Source organism: Pipistrellus hanaki (genome assembly GCF_964339955.1).
Source record: "Pipistrellus hanaki genome assembly, chromosome: 6".
Taxonomy (NCBI): Eukaryota; Metazoa; Chordata; class Mammalia; order Chiroptera; family Vespertilionidae; genus Pipistrellus; species Pipistrellus hanaki.
The window spans coordinates 87,707,947-87,732,184 of record NC_140508.1 but is presented as its reverse complement, the minus strand read 5'-3'; the positions used below and the strand labels follow the sequence as shown (position 1 = coordinate 87,732,184).

Below are 24,238 nucleotides of genomic sequence, written 5' to 3'. Positions count from 1 at the left end.
ACTCCGACCGGAGAGCGAACGGCACTCACCGCCACCCCCGCGGGCCTGAGACCTGATGCTCTGCCCCTCGCGTGGCAAACGCCCTGAGCTCCCTGCCCCTGGGTGAGTGCTGACTCCCCGGCCCCACAGGTGTTTCCTTCCGTTTTATCTTTTATGTTATTATTATTATTATTATTATTATTATTGTTTTAAATGTGTTTTCGTGGATTTCAGAGAGGAAGGGCGAGGGAGAGAGCGACAGAAACATCCGTGATGAGAGGGAATCATGGATCGGCGCCTCCTGCACGCCCCCCACTGGGGATGGAGCCCGCAACCCGGGCCTGGGCCCTGACTGGGAATCGGACCCTGGTCTCCCGGTTCACAGGTCAACGCTCACCACTGAGCCAGGCCGGCCGGGCGGCAGGTGCTCTGTAAGAAAGTGAAGCCCTCCATCCTCCAGCGTGGCCCACGGGGGTGTGTGACCAGGACAGGGTGCAGCGCGTGGCCTGTGGGGGGCGCTGAGCGGGACGGCCGGGAGGGGGGAGTCCAGCAGCTCTAACTTTGATCTGGGGCCGAACAGCTGCCCCACATCATTCACTCCCCCTGAGGTCCACTTAAGAAGACAACGAACCAGGAAGCATCGCAGAGAAAACGCCTCCAATTCAGACGCCCACTGGAGCGTGTGAAATGCGCTGTGGAAGCCAGAGCGCCCTCACTGTTCCCTCACGGGGCCACCGATCCCTACAGAGCCCCGCCGTGACACAGCCCGAGTTCTCCGCTCCTCTCCCCACGGCCTCGCCGGCTCCCGGCTCCGTCTGCAGTGGCCGGAGCCTGGGCCTCTGTGCCGATCCCCCACCTCACACCTGCCCCTCACCTCCCCCGCAGACAGCGGGGCAGGCCGCGGCCGCAGGCAGGGCAGCCGCTAATGAGCCGGCCCCTAACGCCGCCTCCCGCCCGCCGCCCGCCGCCCCGGGCCCTGCCCGCCGCCCTCACGCTGTGCGCTTTAATGGCTTTATCTGGGCAGAGCGCGCGCCCTGCCTCCCGTCAGGGCTCCGTCAGGCCGGACTGTCACCGCCTTCGCCGGGAAAGCAGCAGGTTCCCTGGGAGATCTCCAGAAAGGCTCGTCAATGGGAACAGGCGCTCCTGCACCATTCGATGTAATTCATACCCTCCGATCAGGCAGCAAAGGGATTTCACACCATCCTGACTTTCCCGCAATTCCAACCTGGTTTAAAGTGCGCGTGCGCGTGCGCACACACCCACACACCCACCCACCCCCACACACACGTACACACACGCACACACCACATATACACACACGTGCGCACACACGCGTACACACACGTGCACACCACATATACACGCATGTACACGCACATGTATATACGCACGCGCGTGCACACACAAATACACGCAGCACCGTGCTGGACGGAGCAGAGTGCTGTGATGGATTCCGTGCTGACAGCTGGCCACCCTTTAGCCGGGTGGGGAAGTCTGGCCCTCGGGCGTGTGAGGCCCGGAGTCCTTGTCTGGCCCGCCAGGGCACGGGGAGGGGGGGGTGAGGAGTGTCTGACCACAGAGCAGGCTGCTCGTTAAGCTGATGATGGTGAGGCCCACGGGTGCCGGGGTAACCCTCCATGGCCCTGGCAGGGAGGAGGCTCCGCCTGGCTCAGGGCGCAGGCTGGAATCAGCCTCGGAGTCCGGGCCCGGCCTCCGGGGAAACGCGGTCACCTGGGGAGCGTCAGCTGGGGCCCACACCATCCCGCCGGCCTCAGCCGAGGGGTTTTGTAGGAAAACGTCACGTGACCGACCACGTGACTCCATCGCTTCGCAGGGTCCCCACCGCAATGCCCGCGTGTTCCGTGGGAGGCCTCCCGTGTTTCTCTTCACCCAGTGAGCACTGGGCTCCCAGCAGGTGGCTCTGGTCCCCACGGGCTCTGAGCAGCAGGACGACCCCGGAGAGAGACCTTTTCTGACTGCACACGAGTAAAAGAAGTGGGAGGCCTAGAGGCTTCAACACGGATGAGGGTGTGGGTCTGGCCGGCTCAGAGGGCAGGGTTCTCCGGCCTCTGAAAACCAACGGAGACACATCCCGGGTGAGGATGAGGAGGAAAGTGAAGCAGTGTCGAAGCGAAGGTGTTCTCTGCCGCCGCTGTCTCTGCCGCCGCTCTGCAGGCCACGCCGCTTTCCCAGAGTCTGAGCAGCCGCCACGACGTGTCCTGGGCCAAACCCGCCACACGCTCCGGGGTCAGGGCCGTGACCCGGGACAAGCCAGGGCGGTTCTGTTCCGCTTCTCCCGTGCTTCCCGGGCTCGGACATGTTACCTCTGGGAAAGTCTGAAGTGGGTTTTGAAAAGGAAAAGACTTATTGCCCAATTCGATCAACGAGCACACGCTGGGCACGCTGCTCCGTCACCTCCCCGATCAGGCCTTTCCGGCCGTCGGTCCGCAGAGGGTGGAACGGAGACAGACAAACCTGCACCTGCGGACGGCAGGTCCCCTCGTCCCCGCAGAGGGCGTGCACACGGGAGTCTCCAGGCGACACAGACGGGGCGGGCATCCTGATGGCAACGCCCGGGGCCGTCTGCCCTCTGCCCCTCCCGGCCCCGCGCACCTGCTCGCCGGCCGCCGGCCCCGCGGGGACGGGAGCGCAGCCGCCGGCCCTGGAGCCCGCAGAGGCCTCCGGCGAAACCGGAAACCTCGGCGCCGGGCGAGGCATTATCGCCTCTCGGAGCGGAAGCTGGATCCGGCCCGTAATGACCTGATGATGGATGTCCTGACAGTCCCGCTGGCCGCCGCTGGGCTCGGCTAAGGTTTCTCGCCCCGAGCCGCGGCTCCGGCGTTCCCCAGGGACAGACGATCTGCCTCCGTCCGCCCCCCGGCCTCCCCTCCGGCCCCCGGGGCGGAAGGCAGGGCAGGCTGGGAAGAGACGCCCTGCCTCGGGCCCCTATCCTCCCCCACCTGCCCTGCAGCTCCTCCTCTAACTGCGGCCCCAGATGTCAGCGACGGACACTCTGCCTCTGAGCAGACAGTAAACGGGACGGGCTGGCTGCTTGGACGCGGCCATAAAAATTCCTCGGCCAGGTGTCCAGCCCAATGCTGCTGCCCTTCACCGCCTCCCTGGGAACAAGACCCTCCGAGGAGTCTCAGACGCCCATTGGCCAGGCCAGCGGTCGGCAAACTCATCCGTCCACAGAGCCAAATACCAACAGCATGACGACTGAAATCTCTTTGGAGAGCCACAGTTTTTAAACTTACTTCTAACGCCACTTCTTCAACATAGACTCGCCCAGGCCGTCGTCTTTTGTGGAAGAGCCACCCTCAAGGGGCCAAAGAGCCTCATGTGGCTCGCGAGCCGCAGTTTGCCGACCACGGGGCTAGACTTTTTTGCATTAAAAAACAAACCAACAAACAAAAACGAAGAGACACAGGTTTGTAAACACACTGGCTCCCTCTAACGCGCGCAGTAGGTGTGCTCAAAAGCGCGTGCGCACTCTGGTTCATTCATTCAGCAGATGCTGCTGGGCGCTGGGGGCTGGGCACTGAGGGAGCTGAGAGCCGAACCCGGAAATGAGCGACAGGCACAGTGAGTCCCTGCTGGTGAGAGCCCTGTGCAAATAAACATTTCATTTTATTTTTATTTTATTATTTTTAAAAATTTCTTTATTGATTAAGGCATCCCATATTTGGCCTCAACCCCCCATTCCAATCCCCACCCCCTCTCCACTCATGCCCAAGCCAGAGAGGGTCAGACCTGCATCACCACCATCTGCCCACCGTCCAGAACTGAAATACCATGGCTGACATGTACACATAAGGAACTGTTTGACATCGAAATTGGGTCTCAAAAGAACTGTTGGCCGAGAAAGAAACTCACTACAGACTGATCCATATGCCTTTCAGCATAACGGTTGTTGCTTGTCTCGTTTTTTATTCTTATCTTTCCAGTAGGACATGATCTCACTCAGCTGGGGGAAACGGTGAACAACATAGGCAGATGACCAAGAACAGACCCAGAGATAAGGAGCCATGGGTCAGACTGCTGGACCTCAGAGGGAGGGTGGGGATAAGAGGGAGAGATCCACCAAAGGACTTGTGTGCACACATAGGAGCCTAACCAGTGGTCACTTTATTTTTAAAAATATGTTCTTATTGATCTCAGAGAGGAAGGGAGAGAGAGAGAAACATCCACGATGAGACAGAATCACGGATCGGCTGCCTCCTGCACGCCCCCCTCTGGAGATGGAGCCGACAACCCAGGCTGTGCCCTGACCGGGAGCCCAATCATTACCTCCTGGTTCATAAGCTGATGCTCAACCCTGAGCCCTGCCGGCTGGGCCCAATAAAAACTTTTAAATCAAGCCAGTGTGGCTCAGTGGATAGAGCGTCTGCCTACGGACTGAAGGGTCCCAGGTTCGATTCCGGTCAAGGGCATGTATTGATACCTTGGTTGCGGGCATATCCCCGGTAGGGGGTGTGCAAGAGGCAGCTGATTGCTGTTTCTCTCTCATTGATGTTTCCAGCTTTCTATCCCTCTCTCTTCCTCTCTGTAAAAAAAAACCTCAATAAAATATATTTTAAAAAAGTTTTAAATCAGGTTCTGCTGTCAGTGCTCTGGGTATCGATCGGCATTGCTAACGGGACTGTTTTGGGTCAGAGTCCCTGGGCACAGCAGGAAACACTCTTGCTGGCGCTGAGAATCCAGGCCGGGGTATTTTGAAGGGAGACATCCCTATATTTGGGCACTCCGCATCACCGGCTGGCAGCCGCGCTGACCCAGTTACTTTTAAAGGGGAAGACGCCGCGCGCTCCCGGTGCGCACCGATGGGGCTTCCAAACCCAGACACGCCACAGGCCCCTGTCCGGTGGGCTCCGGCCCGGCGGGCGATCTCACCGTCCCACCCGCCCCCGCCCGCCCCCGCCCGCCTCCCCCGCAGAGGCCGCGGTGCTTTTCTCGGTCCCGATGGCTCACACGCTGGGATTTAAAAAGTGAAAACCACCGAGGTCCAATGTCTTAGGAAGGTGGCACGTTAGGAGGTCGGATTTGGAACGGGAAGTTCCTGGGGGGGGGGGGCCGTCCTGAGGTGAACGGCATTCCCAAAGGTGAGCGGGGAACACACACGGACGCCCAAAGAGCGGGCACAGCCTCCGGACGGTCCCCGGCACGGACAGGGGCCTGGCCACGGACAGGGGTGTGGCCGGCGGGGACAGGGGCTGTGTGCAGAGGGCCTGCCTCTGAGACCCCCGTCACCCTCCCCGAGTGCTGTCTGCTGCTTACGTCTCCATCGCTCTAAGATAAGGGGCCCAGATGTCTCACTTTTGGCGGGACAGTCCCACTTTTTCTTTTTCTTTTTTTTTTTAATGTATAACCCTTTTATTTATTTATTTATTTATTTATAAAATATATTTTATTGATTTTTTACAGAGAGGAAGAGAGAGGGATAGAGAGTTAGAAACGTCAATGAGAGAGAAACATCGACCAGCCGCCTCTTGCACACCCCCACCAGAGATGTGCCCGCAACCCAGGTACATGCCCTTGACCGGAATCGAACCTGGGACCTTTCAGTCCGCAGACCAACGCTCTATCCACTGAGCCACACCGGTTTCGGCCAGTCCCACTTTTTAACAATTTGTCCCTCGACCCGAGAAATCCAGACTTTTTTAAAACGCCGCGGGACGCGGGATAAATTGTTAAAAAATGGGACTGTTCCGCCAAAAGTGGGACGTCTGGTCAGCTTATCAGATGCCAGCGTGGCCTGAGAGCACCTCACGTCCCTCCAAAATAGAAAACATTGTTCAGATGATAAGAACGGATGCTTTTCAGTAACTGAGGAGCTTCTTATCGGCGGAGGGGTGTGTGTGTGTGTGTGTGTGTGTGTGTGTGGAGAGCCGCGGGGCGGAGGGGTGTGTGTGTGTGTGTGTGTGTGTGGAGAGGGAGCCGCGGGGCGGAGGGGTGTGTGTGTGTGTGTGTGTGTGTGTGTGTGGAGAGGGAGCCGCGGGGCAGAGGGGTGTGTGTGTGTGTGTGTGTGTGTGTGTGTGGAGAGCGACCCGCGGGGCGGAGGGGTGTGTGTGTGTGTGTGTGTGTGTGTGTGTGGAGAGGGAGCCGCGGGGCGGAGGGGTGTGTGTGTGTGTGTGTGTGGAGAGGGAGCCGCGGGGCGGAGGGGTGTGTGTGTGTGTGTGTGTGTGTGGAGAGCGACCCGCGGGGCGGAGGGGTGTGTGTGTGTGTGTGTGTGTGTGTGTGTGTGTGTGGAGAGCGACCCGCGGGGCGGAGGCTCTGCCCACCGGGCTTCCTTCCCGGGGGCGCCCGGAGGGAACTGGCCAGGTGTCAGAGACCCTCCTCTTCTGGCTGCTGGGGTCATTCTGGTTCTTTTTATTGTTATTAGTATATTTTTATTTATTTCAGAGAGGGGGAGTGATGAGAGAGAATCATGGATCAGCTGCCTCCTGCACGCCCCCCACTGGGAATCCAGCCAGTAACCCGGGCCTGGGCCTGACCGGGAATCGAACCCTGACCTCCTGGTGCCTAGGCCGATGCTCAGCCCCGGAGCCCCGCAGCCGGGCTCTTTCTGGGTCTTAGTTGCCTCAGTCCCACCTGGAGCACACGGCCCCCCGGGACTGGCAGGTCACGAAGGCGGGGTGCACTGCCGGCCCCGGGCTGCATCCATGGCGGGAGCGCGCGTCTGCCTGTGGCCGGGCCCCGCGGCGGAGCACAGGACAGGCCGGTCGGCACCCGCCTCGGGGCACGGACTGAGGGGACCTCGGACCAGGTGGGAGGGGGCGGCCTGCGAGCTCAGGTGAGGGCGGAGGCCCCGGCGGCCAGGCCAGCAGCGCCCTCCCCTCCGCACCCCCCCCCCCCCCGGTGTGCACTGCCCTGAGCTTTCCTTTGGGAGAGAGAGAGAGTGGGGAGAGAGGAGAGAGAGAAAGGGGAGAGAGAGGAGAGAGAGAGAGAGAGAGAGAGAGAGAGAGAGAGAGAGAGAGAGAGAGAGAGAGAGAGAGAGAGACATCTGTGTCCTTGGAGCAGGAGCTTAAAATAGACACCAACAAGAGCGAGAAAAAACACCAACCACTTTTACTGACCAACTTGCGTGGCAGGGGAGTGAGGCATAAACACGGGACTGCAGCCCGGCGGGGGCTCAGGGTGGGCACAGACCTAGGGACCAGGAGGTCCCGGCTCAATCCCGTCCGGGCACAGGCCCGGGCTGCGGGCTCCAGCCCAGGGTGGGGCGTGCAGGAGGCAGCCGGTCCGTGTTCTCTCTCATCACGGATGTGTCTCTCTCTCCCTCTCCCTTCCTGATATCAATAACATTTATTTCCAGAGAACCATGCAGACCCTGACCCCGATGGAACGGTCAGGACTGGGGGCTCACTGTAGAGGGCGCTCACCAACGGTCGAGCCTGCGGGCGGAGGTGCGGGCACCAGGAGCCGCAGATGCAGTCAGCACGGAGCCAGTGTACACGCACCCCCGTTCCCCCTACCCCCCAGGACTCGGTGAACTCTGCTGTGACTGCTGCTCCCAGGAGTGAGTCAAGGCTGGGGCGGGCCAGGCTGGGAGCCCAGTGACTGCGGCTCTGAGGTCCCTCCAGCCGTGCGCTCAGCGCCGCTCCCCTCGGCAGGGTGGGCCTTCTCCCTGCCAGGGGCCACGGGAGGGTTATAACATCACCACGGCCTGGACACTGTCACCGCTTAACCATCAGCCTGGCCGACCGCCCCACAGTCCACTAACGCCCCCAGGGCCTGGGCAGGGCCAGACCGAGTGACGTGGGGGCCTCACGTCCCCCGCCCCTGCTCAGGGCAATTCCCGCCACGGCCCTTGGACTGGTGACCCACCCGCCCCGCCGTCAGAAAGAAAGACACGCACCGTTCAGGGGCTAACAGGCAGTGTCAGCTCCGGGGAAACCAGAGCCAGGCCGGGCGGGTGCGGACGGGAGAAGTGGCCGCCCCGCGGCACAGAGACAGCACGGGGCAGGCAGGCGGAGGAGGGGCTGTCGCTGAGGCTTAAAGGAAGGACAAGGCGGCCCCCGGCCCTCCGGTGACTCTGACCCCCGCCCTCCCACTGCAGCTCCGGGGGGTGGGCCGGCCGGAGGGGGAGGGCTGGCCAGCACCAGAGGCAAACCCAGTCCAGAACGGAGGGGGGGGGTTTGGTGATGACACGCGCTCAGAATTGTCCTGGAGACCGAGGGGGCCTATGGGGGGCCCTGAGACCCGCTCCCTGGACCCCAGGGGCCGGCACAGCCTGGCACCTCGCAGCACCCCCCAACGCCGGCCGGGCAGCTCAGGCTGAATTCCCGGGGGAGCACGGTGGGTGCTCCCTCTCCCACCCCCCTTCGCACAGACAGACCTCCCCACAGACCCCCCCTCCGCACAGACCCCTCTCCGCACAGACCCCCCCTCCGCACAGACACCCCTCCGCACAGACCCCCTCCCCCCCCACACACACACAGACAGACCTCCATATAAGGCCCTGATCCACCGCCCAGCGGGGCAGACGCAGGGGAGACCAGACTGACGGGACCGATGCACAAGCGTCACACAGCCGCGCGCTGACACACGGACAGGGAGAGACGGCACGGACAGCCGTCGGGCGTTCACTCTGCCACGAAAGGCCCGTTTCTAAGCGAGGGGAAATGATTTATGGGATCACCTTACGAACTGCGGCTCCTCTTCACAAATCCTGTTTGGAAACACAGGACGAACACTCCAGCGGGGCCTGCACGGGCAGAATGAAGCCGTGAGCCCAGGGCCAGGCCACCGACAGCCTGCTGCTCGGTGCCTCAGTGTCCCCATCTGTCAGACGACCTCGATTATTGTGAGAAACTGGTAATTCAGGTAACAAGGTAGAAAGTTACAAAAAGCATATGCCTAGCGCCCGAAATAGAACTGAGAATAAAAGTAAGCTATTAGTTTTCATGATGGTTTTTAAAAATATATATTTTATTGATTTTTTACAGAGAGGAAGGGAGAGGGATAGAGAGCTAGAAACGTCAATGAGAGAGAAGCATCGACCAGCTGCCTCTTGCACACCCCCTACTAGGGATGTGCCTGCAACCAAGGTACATGCCCTTGACTGGAATCGAACCAGGGACCTTCCGGTCCGCAGGCTGACACTCTATCCATTGAGCCAAACCGGTCTTGGCTAATGATGGTTTTAAAGACTTAATAAATGATCACTGCTATCTTAAAATAATGTAAAGGTTATTTTAAAGGGCTATTTACAACATACCGGTTTATACATACACTGATTGCCAGATTATGATGATCTCTGAACGCATAATCATCTGGCCACTCAGTGTCTATCCTATATAATAAGTGGCTCATATGCAAATTGTCTCCCTCAACCAGGAGTTCAATGAGCAGGCAGGCCAGCCAACCCCATGTCCCTTCTCCCAGGCCAGGCTGGCTGGACCCCACCATGCACAAAATCATGCACCGGGCTTCTAAAACACACATACACACACACACACACACTGAGTGGCCAGATTATTATGGGTTCAGAGATCATCATAATCTGGCCACTCCGTGCATACTGCTCATACGGCCATTCTTGCTTATTTAAAAAAAAAAATTTTATTGTTGAAGGTATCACCCCCTTCCCTTCACCACCCCCTATGGGCCCCTTCTCGCCGCCCCGCCAGCCTCTCTCCTTTCCCGATTCCTTGTCTCCCCGCGGTTCTGAGCTCGGGAGGGCCCGGCCTGTGGTACGCTGCGCGGTACACAGCTCTGACCGTGGGCTCCGATCCCCACGTCCCACCAGCTGGATCGAAAAAGTCCTTTCCAGCCCACGGTGGGCGTCTGCGGACGTGGAGGGCGGACTGCCTGCGTGGACACACACCGTTTTACGTAGGTGCTCGCATGCACGCGCGCGCACACACACACACACACACACACACACACACAGGCATTGGTGCCCGTGGGAGGGCGTGTCCGGAACCAACCCCCCACGACACTGAGGAAGGATGACTGCACCCAGCAACTTCAACTCTGCAAGCGTCACCTTCGCCGCCGAGAAGAGATAACACGCATTACCGGATACACGTGTGTATCCACAAGCTTCTGATATATTCACCACCGAAAACAGTAACCAGTAAATACATTTTTCCTGCTCGTACTTTATTCTCTAATCTAAGTCTTACAAGTAGAATTTTTTTAAATGTATTTTTACCGATTTCAGAGAGGAAGGGAGAGGGAGAGGGGGAGAGAAACATCCATGATGGGAGAGAATCATGGATCGGCTGCCTCCTGCACGCCCCACACTGGGGATGAAGCCCGCAACCCGGGCCAGTGCCCTGACCGGGCACTGAACCCTGGCCTCCTGGTTCCTAGGTCGATGCTCAGCCCCTGAGCCAGGCCCGCCGGGCACCTCTGTCTGTTTTAAGGGCACTCTGGTTAGCGTGTGTCTGTCCGTGACAAATGAGGACGTCGCGGTGCTCCAGGCTGGGCCGTCAGGGACAGCACACAGTAGGTCTCCAATAACACTGCTGGAGGAGTGGACACGGGAGAGCCCTGGGCCGTCCTGGGTTCGCCGTTGTTCCTAGCGGTGCCTCTGGGGCAGGCGCCTCCCTCTCTCCAGCCGGCAGGACCGTATGGGGACTAGACGGGCCGTGCACACGCAGGATGTACAGGAGCGTGTGACACACACAGTGTGGGCCCACAGCAGGCACCCGATGTCCCCAATGTACGCTGCTTCCTGTGAATTCCTGTGCGGAGGGCACCCTGCCCGGCCCGGCCAGCCCGCAGTCAGAGCTGACGGCCTCTTCGCTAACTGACCGCTTCGCTTACACGCCTCCCCGAGGCACCCAGGGGCCCGGCCCAGGTCCCTTCCCAGCGCACACCCACCCTCTGTCCTGCCCACTTCTCCCGCCTCCCGCCTCCCTGGCTGCCAGGTTTTCAGAGCGGCCGGGCCCTCCCGTTTCTCCGAGCCGCATGTCCTATGCCGCAGGGGTCTTCAAACTACGGCCCGCGGGCCACATGCAGCCCCCAGGGGAGTCTGATCCTGCCCGCCAGGTTTTTTGGGCAGTGAGCGCAGCCAAGGTGTTACAGTAGGAATTAGTAGTTCATATAGTCCGGCCCTCCAGCTCTCTGAGGGATCGTGATCTGGCCCCCACTTTAAAAAGTTTGAGGACCCCTGTCTATGGTCTGAGCAGCCTCCACGGCCATTCTCCCGAGTGCACGCGGTTAAGCTGTTTTCCTCCTGTTAATCCCCGTCTTGTGCTAGTTTTTTTTTTTTTTTCCATTCTTTTAAAAAATATATTTTTTATTGATTTTTTTACAGAGAGGAAGGGAGAGGAACAGAGAGTTAGAAACGTCGATGAGAGAGAAACATCGACCAGCCGCCTCCTGCACACACCCCCCCCCCCCCCCGGGGATGTGTCTGCAACCAAGGTATGTGCCCTTGACCGGAACCGAACCTGGGACCTTTCAGTCCACAGGCCAATGCTCTATCCACTCAGCCAACCCAGTTTTGGCCTTGTGCTAGCTTTATTACTTTATTACCAGCCCAGCCGGTGAGAACTACAGAGAGGCAAGAGGGGGTGCATCTCTCCCCTCCCCATCAACACGTGCCAGCCGCCGGCATGCCAGGGGAGGCATGCTTCGGGATGAGACTACACGGGTAGCCCCGATTCCACGCAACAGGTGGAAGGCCAGTCACCTGACTACGGTCACACTTCATAACGCACACACTACGGCTGGCCTCAGCTCTGGACGGGTGAGACTCGAATGTGCAGGATCCGATGATCTCTCTGCTGAACAGCCCTCTGTCTGTCAAGCAGGCGGAGAGCGTGACCAGAACGACACAATCGCTCTCGCATCAGCCCCTAACAGAGCACCTCTGTCTGAGGCAAGGCATTGCCGGGAAGTCCCACGCCCTTTACTGCATCTGGATAAGATCTGCCCTGGCTGTCAAGTGGCCACAGCATGCTTTAAACACCATTTATTGAAAAAATAAATCCCTGCCGTGACCAGTGTGGCTCAGTGGATAGAGCGTCGGCCTGGGGACTGAAAGGTCCCAGGTTTGATTCAGGGCAAGGGCATGTACCTTGGTTGCGGGCGCATCCCCAGTGGGGAGTGTGTAGGAGGCAGCTGATCGATGTTTCTCTCATCAATGTTTCTAACTCTCTATCTCTCCCACTTCCTCTCTGTAAAAAAATCCATAAAACATATTTTTTTAAAAAGAAAAGAAATCCCTGTCATTTATAATCTGCTCATATGTATTGCTTTTAATGATCAATGCTTAAAAGATCCTGGTTTATATTCCCTATTATTAAGAAATTTGTTTATTCAAACCAACTTAGAAATTTGGGGATTTACTGGTATAATTCTAATGAAAATGATAACAAGAGAGACCAATTCCATTGTTGATAATCAGAAAAAAAATCACATTGTATATCTTTTAATGACATGGGTACTTTTATTGAGCACTGAAGACATTAATGCTTATGTCATTCCAACCTTTTCTGTTTAAAATCTACTCGTTAGCCCAAAATTAGCCCTTTCAACGTTTTATATGGAGTATAAATGATCCTCCTCACGATAATGCCGAAGAGCGAGTAAGAGCTTGAGGACACAATTTTATTTTATATTTAGTGAATGACACACTGGCCCCAAGAAGGGGCTTATAATATGCATTTTCCTCTAAACTCCAGTTTTCATTATTTGCCTTTTGATCCTCATCGTCTTAGTCTTCCCACTATGTCTTTACCTATTCCCATTCTTCGCCTGTTTATAACAAGGCTGTGAACTTGGGGATCCCCTGTCCTAGCGTTAGAGAGAAAACGGGGGTCAGCTGTAAACTGTTAGAATCCCTCTCCCCGCCCACAATCTCTAACCAACAGACGCTGTTTCCGAAAAGCCCTCGCCGTGGGCTTTTACTGACCCCGGGGGGAGGGTTCCCGCATCCCACCTGCCGACAGACGCTGAGCCACCTGCCGGCCCCAAGGCCACAGGTGAGGGCTCACGGGGCTCTGCTCCCCCCGCCCCCAGCCCCCCGAGGCTGCGGAGCCTCAGCTGCTCCCCCCACCCCCTCCGTCCCCCGAGACTGGGAGCCTCAGCTGCTCCCCCCGCCCCCCAGCCCCCCGAGGCTGCGGAGCCTCAGCGCCCAGCCCGGCTCTCCTTCCCGCCGCCCGCCCTGGGTGCCTTTGGCTCCTGTGTCACTGGTGCTCCCTCCCGGCCCGCCACGTTCCTCCCCAGGGCCAGGGCGCCGGGAGGACAGGTGCTGGGCAGGGCGGCCGAGCTGCCTGGGGGGCCTCCGGGAGGCGGTCACTGTGTGTGTGTGTGTGTGTGGGGGGGACACCCTCTCCCCACACAGCACCTCCATGTAGTCAACTCACTGTGGAATATAATGAACAACATAAACGGATGAACAAAAACAGATCCAGAGACAGAGAAGCATCGATCAGACCGTCAAACCTCAGGGAAGGTAGGGGAGGGTGGGGGTTGGGGGAGAGATCAACCAAAGGACTTGTAGGCATGCATATGAGCCTAACCAGTGGACACAGACAACGGGGTGGGGCATGAATAAGAGGTGGGGGGTAATGGGGGAATAAGGGCTCATATATAATACCTTAATCAATAAAGAAGTTAAAAATAATAATAATAAAAACACACACACACATAAAACCCATTCTGTGCTAAGACAATGATGTGATAGAAAAGATTTTACACACTTTTTTCAAATAGCAACTCATGAGGCCCCGAGGACCACAGGCCCCAGGCCTGGCCTCTGCCCCCACCTGAGCAGGGCCGCTGGGCCAGGGAGGCTCGGGGCCCAGAGGTCTGGCCTGCTCTGGACCGCGAGGAGACAGGCTTCTCAGAGCGGCGGTTACAGTCCCAGGCCCAGCCAGGCCCGGACCCACACAGCCGGACGGAACGGGTCCGACAGCAGAAACCCAGCGGGCCCCCCAACAGCCCGGGGCTGAGCTGAGGGCCCACTTCCGTGAGGGCTGTTTCCAACGAAGAAATATACTCCTGTATGACGTCCTTACTCACACGTTCTTTTCTCTGGCTCACTGCATTGTATGTAACACACGCAACACACAGAATGTGTTAATGGACGGCCTATGTCATCAGCAAGGCTTCCAGTCAACAGCTGGCCATTAGCAGCTAAGTTTTCTGGAGAGTCGAAAGTTACTCGTGAATTTTTGATTGTGGAGGGGATATGGGGGGGGATGGAGGTGCCCCTAACCCCTGCATTGTTCAAGGGTCAGTTATATTCTATTCTGTTCTCTGCTTTTTAATTTTACCCTGTGTGGGCTATTTTTTAAAATTAAATATATTCAGAGATAGAAACATCCATGATGGGAGAGAATCACGGACCGGCTGCCTCCTGCACGCCCCACGCTGGGGATCAAGCCCGCCACCTGGGCCTGTGCCCTGACCGAGAACCAAACCTGACCTCCTGGTTCCCAGACGGACCCTCAACCCCCAGCCCACACCAGCTGGGCCTTCCCTGTGTCTTAACCAGCTTCCTCTTCTCACGAGGCGCTAGGAACGCAGGGAAGGGAGGAGGGGGGTCTGTGGTGTCCCCTTTTCCCGGCGGCATGCTTCCATTGGAGCAGGTGACAAGGTCCCTGGGATCCACAGACCATGGATTCCGGAGCAGAGGCTCGGCAGGCGCAGCGGCCTGGTGTGGCGGCCTGCCAGGTGCCAGCCTGCGGGGTGAGCCGCACCTGCTCCCCTCGGCCTCCTCCGTGGAGAGGAAGGAGCCGCCGGATCTCCCGGAGGGCTGAGTGACCGAGGCCGCTGCTCGTCCGGAGGCTCTGAGCCCGCAATCTCCTGGGAATCTTGTTGGACTGGATCGGGGGACAGACCGGCGGGATTCCACACCATGGACAAGCTCCGAAGGACGCGGAGGCCGCCGGCAGGGGGGCCCTTAAAGCCCGCGGCACAAGGTTATCTAACCCCGCGGTCGGCAAACTCATTAGTCCACAGAGCCAGACACCCACAGCACAGCGATGGACATGTCTTTGGAGAGCCACATTTGCTCAACTTAAACTTCTTCTAACGCCACTTCTTCAAAAAGGTCACCGTCTCACCTTCTCGCCCAGGCCGTGCTGTTTTGTGGAAGAGCCACCCTCAAGGGGCCCAAGAGCCGCATGTGGCTTGAGAGCTGTGGTTTGCGGACCATGGATCTGACCCTCCAGCTCAGAGTTAGAGGCTATCAGTAAGGATGACCCTCTATCTGCCCCGTCGCCACAGAAGGGCGAGAAGGTGAGCCGGTGACCTCAGAACCGCCGCAGGGATCCCGCTTATCTCCACGGTCCCGGCTGCGGGCTGAGAGGGAGGGTGTGGCTGAAACGGGGGAGGGGGGCCCTGAGTCACCGGACAGGAGACGAGGAGTGAACACTCAACCCGCAGGAATCGGTGCTGACAATCTGCCCAACTGGTCTTGACGTTCTAATTGGCACGTGAATCACTCACAAGCAACATCCATCTCTGTCACCCTCAGCATTCCTCCCGAATTCCTTTCCTTTTTCCCACAGCGCTACCTGGTTCTCTCTTAAACCTGTCCGCCTTTCCGGGAGCACACGCCCGCCTCCGTCCTCACCCGCCGTCCTCACCGGCCATCCTCACCATCCTCACCATCCTCACCATCCTCACCGGCCATCCTCACCGGCCATCCTCACCATCCTCACCGGCCATCCTCACCCGCCATCCTCACCGGCCATCCTCACCATCCTCACCATCCTCACCATCCTCACCGGCCATCCTCACCCGCCATCCTCACCATCCTCACCATCCTCACCGGCCATCCTCACCGGCCATCCTCACCATCCTCACCATCCTCACCATCCTCACCGGCCATCCTCACCCGCCATCCTTACCGGCCATCCTCACCATCCTCACCATCCTCACCGGCCATCCTCACCCGCCATCCTTACCGGCCATCCTCACCATCCTCACCATCCTCACCATCCTCACCGGCCATCCTCACCATCCTCACCATCCTCACCATCCTCACCATCCTCACCATCCTCACCCGCCATCCTCACCATCCTCACCATCCTCACCATCCTCACCGGCCATCCTCACCATCCTCACCATCCTCACCCGCCATCCTCACCCGCCATCCTCACCGGCCATCCTCACCATCCTCACCATCCTCACCCGCCATCCTCACCGGCCGTCCTCACCGGGCCGGTCCTCACCCGCCATCCTCACCCGCCATTCTCCCCCGGCCAGCCGTCCTGCGGGGAGGAGGGCTGTGCGGGCGGCAGGTCGGTGCCCAGGACGAGGCAGGAAGGGCCTTGGTGAGGAGAGCGGGATTTCCCCGTCAGGGCGGCACAGGACTCAGGTTCAGGTACACGTATTTCCGTCCTCCTCCAGCAGCGAACACTTCTCTTATTTCTTGGATGGGACTGACTCGGTAGTGAGCTGACACAGCTGTGGGCTCATACCCATTTGAAATAACACACCTGAGTTCAGGCCGCAATGTGCACGAGTGAAGGTACAGGTGTCCCCGGAAATGGCCGTTGCAAAGCATCACCTTTTAACTTTCCTTATTCTTATCTAGCTTTGGCATTTAATGAGGCCAAAACCTTGCCAATGAAACCACTTGCCCAGTGGGGAACAGAGAACTTACGGGGATCCCCGGTATGAGAGCCAGGCGAGTGGGAAAGAAGTTACGTCCTTAACGTTAACAAATTCGGTCTCTCCACCGAGGTGAACTTTCCTAACGCAGAGCAAACATTTCCCGCAGCAGAAAAAGAAGTGCAGCCACAAACTAGCAGTTCAAAAATCAGGGCCTGGCTGGCGTGGCTCCGTGGTTGAGTGTTGACCTGGGAACCAAGAGGTCGCTGGTTCGATTCCTGGTCAGGGCACGTGCCTGGGTTGCAGGCTTGATCCCTGGTGGGCTGCCCCCTCCTGATCAGTGATGTGTTTCTCTTGTTGTCCCTCTCCCTTCCTCTCTCTAAAAAGATCAATAAAAACATATTTTCATCGATAAAAAAATCAGGAAAATATCCATTTTAAACAGAGCAGTTATCTTAATAAGCTCCAGATAATCATTGTAAAAAAGTTCTTACACCAGCTGCAGCTGTTAAACACACTACTCCTTTCACATTTATAAGTCTATACCATCTTTTTAAAAAGTATATACACACACACATATGTGTGTGTTTAAAATACATTTTTAGCGAGTGCCCAGCTAGCTCAGTTGGTAGAGCATGAGACTCTTAAAATACATTTTTATTGATTTCAGAGTGGAAGGGAGAGAGAAACATCAATGATGAGAGAGAATCACTGATCGGCCCTCCTGCACACCCCCTTGGGGATCGAGTCTGAAACCCAGGTACCAGGAATCAAACTGTGACCTCCCCAATGGCAGGCTGTTGCTCAACCACTGAGCCACACCAGCCCAGCCGTATCATCTTTAAGTAGAAAGATGATACCCCACCCCCCTGTCTACTCTTCAAATGCAAAACAGAACTATCCATGAAAGGATGGAGTGCTCCTTTTCCCTCCCAGCCCGCAGCACCGGGACCGAGTGAGACTGGCCTCCAGGGGACGGTCAGGAGGGATGCCCACCCCACCCCACGGGAGGCCGCCCCCGTTTCCAGCTCCGGCCCCTGGGAGGACACTGAAACAGGAGCAGCAGCGTGCCCCGCCGACTCCATCTTTCCACCAATAGACTCCCCGTTCGGAAGGCCTCAGGAGTATTTCTGGCAATAATCTGGGGTAGGGTCAAGTGAGTGCGACGGACGAGCGGCGGGTCACAAGCTGGCGGACGCCTCCAAGCGCATCCCGGGGGCTCACACCCACACTCTCGGCGACAGCACGGCGGTATTTAAAACCGGAGCTCCGAGGAGCGTTCTGTGTCTGTGCAGGTTACGTGGTCGAGACGGCCGTGAGAAACCCGTGCTCTACGCTGAGGCCTGTTCTCCGGGGCAGCGATCAGCCGGGAGGGCGCAGAACAGGCCCAGTGCACCCTGGGAAGGCACCGTGCGAGCTGGGCCACGCGGCCGCCACCGGGAGCTGCGAAGCTGCACCCAATGGACCAGCTCAGGTGACAGCGCCCGTGGGGGGAGACAAGAGGAAGAATTAACGAGTGAATCAGTTAGGGCCGCTGTCGGCAGACCCATTCGCCAACAGAGCCAAACACCAACAGGACAGCGATGGGCATGTCTTGGGAGAGCCACATTTTTTACACTGAAACTTCTCCTAACGCCACTTCTTCACAACAGACTCGCCCAGGCCGTGGTGTTTTGTGGAGGAGCCACACTCAAGGGGCGAAAGAGCCGCCTGTGGCTCTCGAGCCGCAGTTTGCCGACCACGGAGTTAGAGCAACCATCACCCCCCCCCCCAATGAAAAACAAAACCCAGACACTTCATGTGAGTGAAAAATCACAAACTCCATCATCTTTGCTAATAATCCTCAGGCACACTCACTGTTCAGCCAGTCCCATACACGACTCTCTCTCACTAAAATGCCCTCGAGAAGAAGAGCCGATGCATTCAGATACAGGGGTGGGGAGCGTCCGGCCCTCGGGCCCCCTAAGGCCCCTCACACTCCCTGGCCTCCCCTGCCGACATCAGGGGGAGCCCACTAAATGTCTGGCCAAACCCGACAGTTTTAAGCGGATGGGATTCGGTACGGCCCTCGGATGATCGATCCACACGGCCCTTGGCAGGAACAAGGGTCCCGGCCCTGACAGGGAACAGGCTCCTCGCTCTTTGAGAGGCTCGCAGTGTGGGAAGGGGACGGAAGCACGGGTGTGGCGGTGTCAGCGAGGAGCCCAGGGCAGCATGGGCACCGTGGGCTCCGGGGACGCGGCACGGGGGTCCCGTCAGGAGGGAGGCTAGCAGCCCGTGTTGGCCATTACGTGCCGAGGACCGGACAGACAGGCACCTGGCATTCCCCGGGGCTCACGGCCGAGGAGGTGGCTGCGGAGCTGTGCCCTGGGCCGGCATCCGTCCCAGGCCATGCCGGGACCTCAGCCGCTCCCGTGACTTAACAAGTAGACGCGGGGAAAGTGTAACCGCAGCTTTTCACGGGAACGTGTGTTCCAGGCTTGGAAGACTGGGACGTCATACAGCGAGCTCCAGTGCTCACTGCAGACTGCCATGCGCCTCTCACCGCCAACTTCTAAACACTCACTCTAACGCGAGCGAGACGCTGGCTGTTAGCTATGCGCAGAGAGAACAACTTTCTGTCCTGCTTTTAACCACAGGGCACTTAGGCGGAGGGCCCAGGGAACGAGGTAACCAACAGGTGGGCGCTCGCGTGCATACTGAGCGTGGGAGTTAACGGACAGCCCAGGAGAAAGCAAAGGATCGGTCTTCAGGTTTACAGAGCGGATGTGCTTCCCTCAGTTACAATACAAGGCTGGGACAAAGACTGCACTCCTTAAAACAAGGGAAAGCCAGCTCATCATGGGGGGCCAGGGGGGCCATGTCTTAGGCCATGGTTCTGTGAGGACACTGGTGCCGAGAAGCCAGCAGACAGATGTGTGGAGACGGACTGTTCCTTCATTATTGCGAGCAGATGCACACTTCCATAAACTCCCGTGCGCTTCTCATTCTTAATCAGGGGCTATTCTGAACCGGGACATTTTAACATTTTAAGGGCTTTTACTTCAGGAGAAGAAATGTGAACGTTTACGTCTGCTTTCAAAGAAAAAGCAAACCCAAGTTCTCCAAAGAGAAAAAAATTCTCCTCCTTCAAGCAGGGGTAGGGAACACGGGCCCGTGGGCCATATAAGGCCGGAGAAGTCCTCAGGCCTCGCCCTGCCGAGGCCGGGGGGGGGGGGGGGGGGGCGTTTGTTAAATGTCTGACCAAATATAGCAGACCGGCTTCTGAGCTGGTGATTCTGTACGGCCCGTGAGCGGGTTATAAATATCCAGCCGGCCCTGGGCAGAGAGGGCGGCTCCCCACGCTGCCCCAGCCCACCTGGGCGGTCAGAATGCGCCCGCACACTGGGAGCCAGAGAGGAAGACGCACAGGACTCGGTGTTTATATTCCCGTCCACAGCCTCGCTCTCGGCTGGCCTTGAGCTCGCTGATTCGCTGGTAAATGTTTGAAAGGGTCGGTGTGTCCAGAACTGGAATTTCCACTTTGGAGAAAGCACAGAGGTACCTGACATGTTCCTGGAGGGCCTGCCCCGCACGGCGCACGGGCGGGCGGACGGGCACACACAGGGCCCAGATCCCTCTGCTCCGGCAGGGGGGCGCCGGTGAGCCTCGGGGGCAGAGCCGGGCCAGAGCGCCGGCCCACAGCCCTCCTCCCTCCGGGTTCTGGCTGGGAGAGAAGAGGCTCTAAACGCCGCTTGAATAATGCAGACTCCTCCGGGAAGACCCCAGGACAGCAGCCGCCGTCCACCGGAGCCCCAGGCTCACGGAGAACGTGGCACTGCGGAGAATTAAGTGTTTTTAATGTTAAAACAGGGCCCCGGGGACTCTCCCCCTCCCCACGGGGGGTCTGAACTTGTTCTTCAATAAACCTCCACCTTTGCAAAACAAAACAAAACAAAACAGAACAAAACAAAACAAAACAGAACTCTGCCCTGGCCTTTGATGAGGCCGGAGAGGGGAACCCGTTTGTCCCAGGGGGCTCCCTGCTTTGGGGCCCTGCTGCCTCCTGTGCCATGTCTTACTCCCCGTATTCGCAAGCCTTCCCGCCCCCGCCCCCATCCGGAGCCCCACGGGCTGGGGCAGACCGCAGGGCCTGGTGCCCACAGGGCCGATGCCCCAGGCTGGCCTCCCCTCCACCTGACAAAAGATTTCACAGGGACTGTCCTGTGTGCTAACGACACCCCCACACGGCACTCTGCGTTCAGCTACGTGCTCCGGGCACCCGGCGGCCAGGCCCTGCGCGCCCGCCCCGCCCCCTCACAGGAAGTGGGCTTGGCATGCCTTCCGTCTCCGAATTTATAACTGGTGCTCTGACTTCTGGGCTCTAACTCCTGGTGAACATGCAATGGACTTCGGATACTCGACTCCACACACCCAGTTCCCAATGGTACTTTCTGCACACACTTTCCAGGTCGCTGCTTCCTCCCCGCACCCCCTGCCTTCCCCGGAGAGGCCGTGGGCGCACCCCCTGTCTTCCCCGGAGAGGCCGTGGGCGCACCCCCTGCCTTCCCCGGAGAGGCCGTGGGCGCACCCCCTGTCTTCCCCGGAGAGGCCGTGGGCGCACCCCCTGCCTTCCCCGGAGAGGCCGTGGGCGCACCCCCTGTCTTCCCCGGAGAGGCCGTGGGCTCACCCCCTGTCTTCCCCGGAGAGGCCGTGGGCGCACCCCGTCTTCCCCGGAGAGGCCGTGGGCTCACCCCCTGCCTTCCCCGGAGAGGCCGTGGGCGCACCCCCTGCCTTCCCCGGAGAGGCCGTGGGCGCACCCCCTGCCTTCCCCGGAGAGGCCGTGGGCGCACCCCCTGCCTTCCCCGGAGAGGCCGTGGGCGCACCCCCTGCCTTCCAGGGCGAGGCTGTGGGGAGCTCACCCCTTTGTTGTGCGAACTTTGCAGGAAGGCTGCCGGCGGTGGGTGGCCTTGGGGTTACCAGGGCGCGGCCCTCGCACCCTCTCCGGGCCAGGTGTGAACTTTCCTGAAAAGCACCCGGAGGAAACCGAACCTGGGTCCCCGCCCGCCCCGCAGGCCAGGCCAGCCCCCTCCCGGGGCCCGCAGGCCGGGCAGAGCGCGGCGTTACCTGGGCGGGCGGCGCGGCGGGCGGCGGGGCCGCGGAGGGCGAGCCGGCGCCGCGGGGCCCGGCGGCCTCGGGGAGGAGCGGCAGGGGGTCGCGCTTCACGGACACCCCCGCCGCGGCGTCGGGCTCCGGGGGCCGCAGGCACAGTCTCTTGGGCGGAGAGGGGCCGCGGGGGTCCCCGGGCGCCGCCGCCGCCGCCTCGTACAGCGCCGCGCGCTTGGGCGCCGCCGCCTCGGGCTTCACGTCGGGGGGCGCGGCCAGGCCGTCCTTGGGGAGCGCGTAGGGGTCCCCCGGCGGGGGGCGCGGGTGCTGGAGGTGGAGGTGGAGGTGGGCGGGGTGGCGGGCCGCCCCGTTCAGCGCCTCGGCGGCGGCGCAGTGGGCGGCGGCGTGGGGGGCGCAGCAGCCGTGCCCCGCGGCCGGCGCGCCCGGCCGGGTGCCGATGCCCGCGATGCTGTGGAGCGTGGCGATGGACACGGCGCCGATGCAGTGGTTGGTGTAGGTCTTGGACAGCTTGGCCGCCTTGGACAGCATCTGCATGCGCGTGCCCAGCAGGTTCTTGCCGATGGCCTTGTTCTCGTACCAGGTGGCGTCCGCCTCGCCGCAGTGGTCGCGCGGCCGCTGGAAGAAGGCGCGGCACAGCGGGTTGCGCTTGGCCAGGTACTTGACGAAGCTGGCGTAGGGGCACAGCTCCGTGCCCGTCTCGTACATGCGCGGCAGGCTGTCCTCGTCGCCCGCCTCGGCGCGCTTCCGGCCCCAGGACGACGAGCGCGACTTGTGGTAGGGCCCCTGCGCGCGGAAGTACACGAAGCGGCGCCCGTCCTCGTCGGCCGCCAGCCCGAAGGAGCCCTCCTGCAGCTCGCGCTGGTTCTCGCGGCCGCGCGTGCAGAAGTACATGCAGGTCTCGAACCAGACCTTGTTGAGCAGCCCGAAGGGCGTGCCGGCGGCCAGCGCGGCGGACGCGTAGAGGCGGCGCAGGTCGGCGCGCGTGATGGCCTGCTTCTGCACCACCGGGCCCGCGCCCTGCGCCTCCAGCCGGCGCAGCACGGCGGCCAGCGCCAGGTTGGCGCCGCGCAGCTCGGGGTCCTTGGTGAGGTCCAGCGTGCGGCAGTGCGGCGGCTCGTTGAGGTAGCGGTTGAGCGAGCTGCGGATGCTGATGAGCGAGGACTTGCTGTAGAGCTGGCCGCTCTTGGAGCGCGCCTCGGCGTAGAAGGAGCGCAGCGCGCGGCACAGCGCCGCCTTGTCCATGCGCTCGAAGTCGGGGCTGTGCGCCTTCTCGCTCAGGTACTCGCGGAAGATGCGCACGGCGTAGCGGGTGGCCAGCCGCGTGTTCTCGCTCAGCCGGGCGCGCTCGGGGCGCGGCGGCAAAGGCGGCCCGTCGGGGGGGTCGGGCTCGGGGGCGGCCCCGGGGGGCGCGCGGGGCGCCGGGGGCAGCAGCCGCGGCGGCGGCGGCGGCGCCTCGGGCTCCTCCAGCAGCGCGGCGCCCGGGTCCATATCGATCCTGCGGACGGGCTCCGGCTCCTCCGGCTCCAGCTCCTCCCCGGCCGAGTCCTCGGGCTCCAGGCGCTCATCCCAGTCCAGCCCCATCTCCTCCTCCTCGTCGTCGTCCTCCTCGTCCTCGTCGTCCTCCTCCAGCCCCCCGCCTCCGTCCTCCTCCTCCTCCTCCTCCTCGTCCCCCGTTATCTGCACCTCCTGGATCGCGTCCTCCTCCTCCTCCTCCTCCTCCTCCTCCTCCTCCTCCTCCTCCTCCTCCTCGCCCGCGCTGCAGTCGTGTGGGCGGCCCCGGCGGCGCCCCCGGCCCCGCGCGCGGCGCTCGCGCTCGGCCCGCTCCCCATTGTCCTCGGCGGCGGCCGCGGCGGCGCCCCAGTCCCCGCGGCCAGGCACCCTCGCCATGTTGCCGTCTCCCCGCCAGTCCCCGGGCAGGGCGCATGCGCTATATTGGACCGCGGCGGAGCGCTTTTGTGTGTAATGACCTTCAGCTACCGGAGGCCCGCCGGCTCTTAAAGGGGCCGCGCCACGGCGGCGCCGCGCGCTGGGGGCGGCGCGGGCCGAGGCGGGGGGGCGGGAAAGTTGGCGGAGCGGGGCCGGGCGGCGGGGCTGCCGGACCCTCTCCCCCGCCCACGCCCGCTCCCGGAGAACTTTGGCGATGGGCGATGGGCGATGGGCGATGGGCGATGGGGGAAGGGGAAGGGGCGGGAGGCGGCGGGTGCCGCGCTCCGCACTTACCTCCGGCGGCGGCGCGGGCCGGGCGGGCGGCGGGCGGCGGCCGGTCTAAGTGATGCCCGAGGCGCGGTGCCCCCTCCGCCGCCCCCGCATGGCCCCGGAGCGGGTGCGGGAGGCGCTGCGCCGCGGAGAGGCCGGCGCGGAGGCCGGGCTGGGCGGCCCGGAGCGGCGGGCGCGGAGCGGCGGGCGGGGCGCGGGGCGGAGGCGGCGGCCCGCACCCTGTGCCCGCGGCCAGGCGCCCGGGCGAGGCTGGGAGCGAGCGGGCGGGCGGGCGGGCGCTCCCACCGCCAGCTGTCACCGCCCGGGGCGCGCCCGCGGGGCGGGCAGGTCGGCGCGGGTCCGGGCGGGAGGCGGGAGGGAGGGCGGAGGCGGAGGGGAGGTGCGGGAGCGGCGCCCGGACCCCGGGACCCTC

General features: G+C 60.9%; 1 protein-coding gene across 2 annotated transcripts in view; it reads right to left on the bottom strand.

Moving 5' to 3' along the window:
* Positions 1 to 24,033, bottom strand: part of KCTD1 (potassium channel tetramerization domain containing 1) — a 36,601-nt gene extending 12,568 nt beyond the window's left edge. The window contains exon 1 of one of the 2 annotated variants that reach the window (XM_084888239.1): positions 23,830 to 24,033. Coding sequence is in view for 1 of the 2 variants with exons in the window: in XM_084888238.1 (XP_084744364.1) it covers positions 21,610 to 23,190 (1,581 nt within the window). In the remaining variant the exon portion in view is untranslated. Of the gene's footprint in view, positions 1 to 21,609; positions 23,276 to 23,829 lie in introns of those variants that run through there. The other variant, XM_084888238.1, reaches the window with a different exon arrangement.
* Between the last annotated feature and the right edge of the window lie 205 nt (positions 24,034 to 24,238).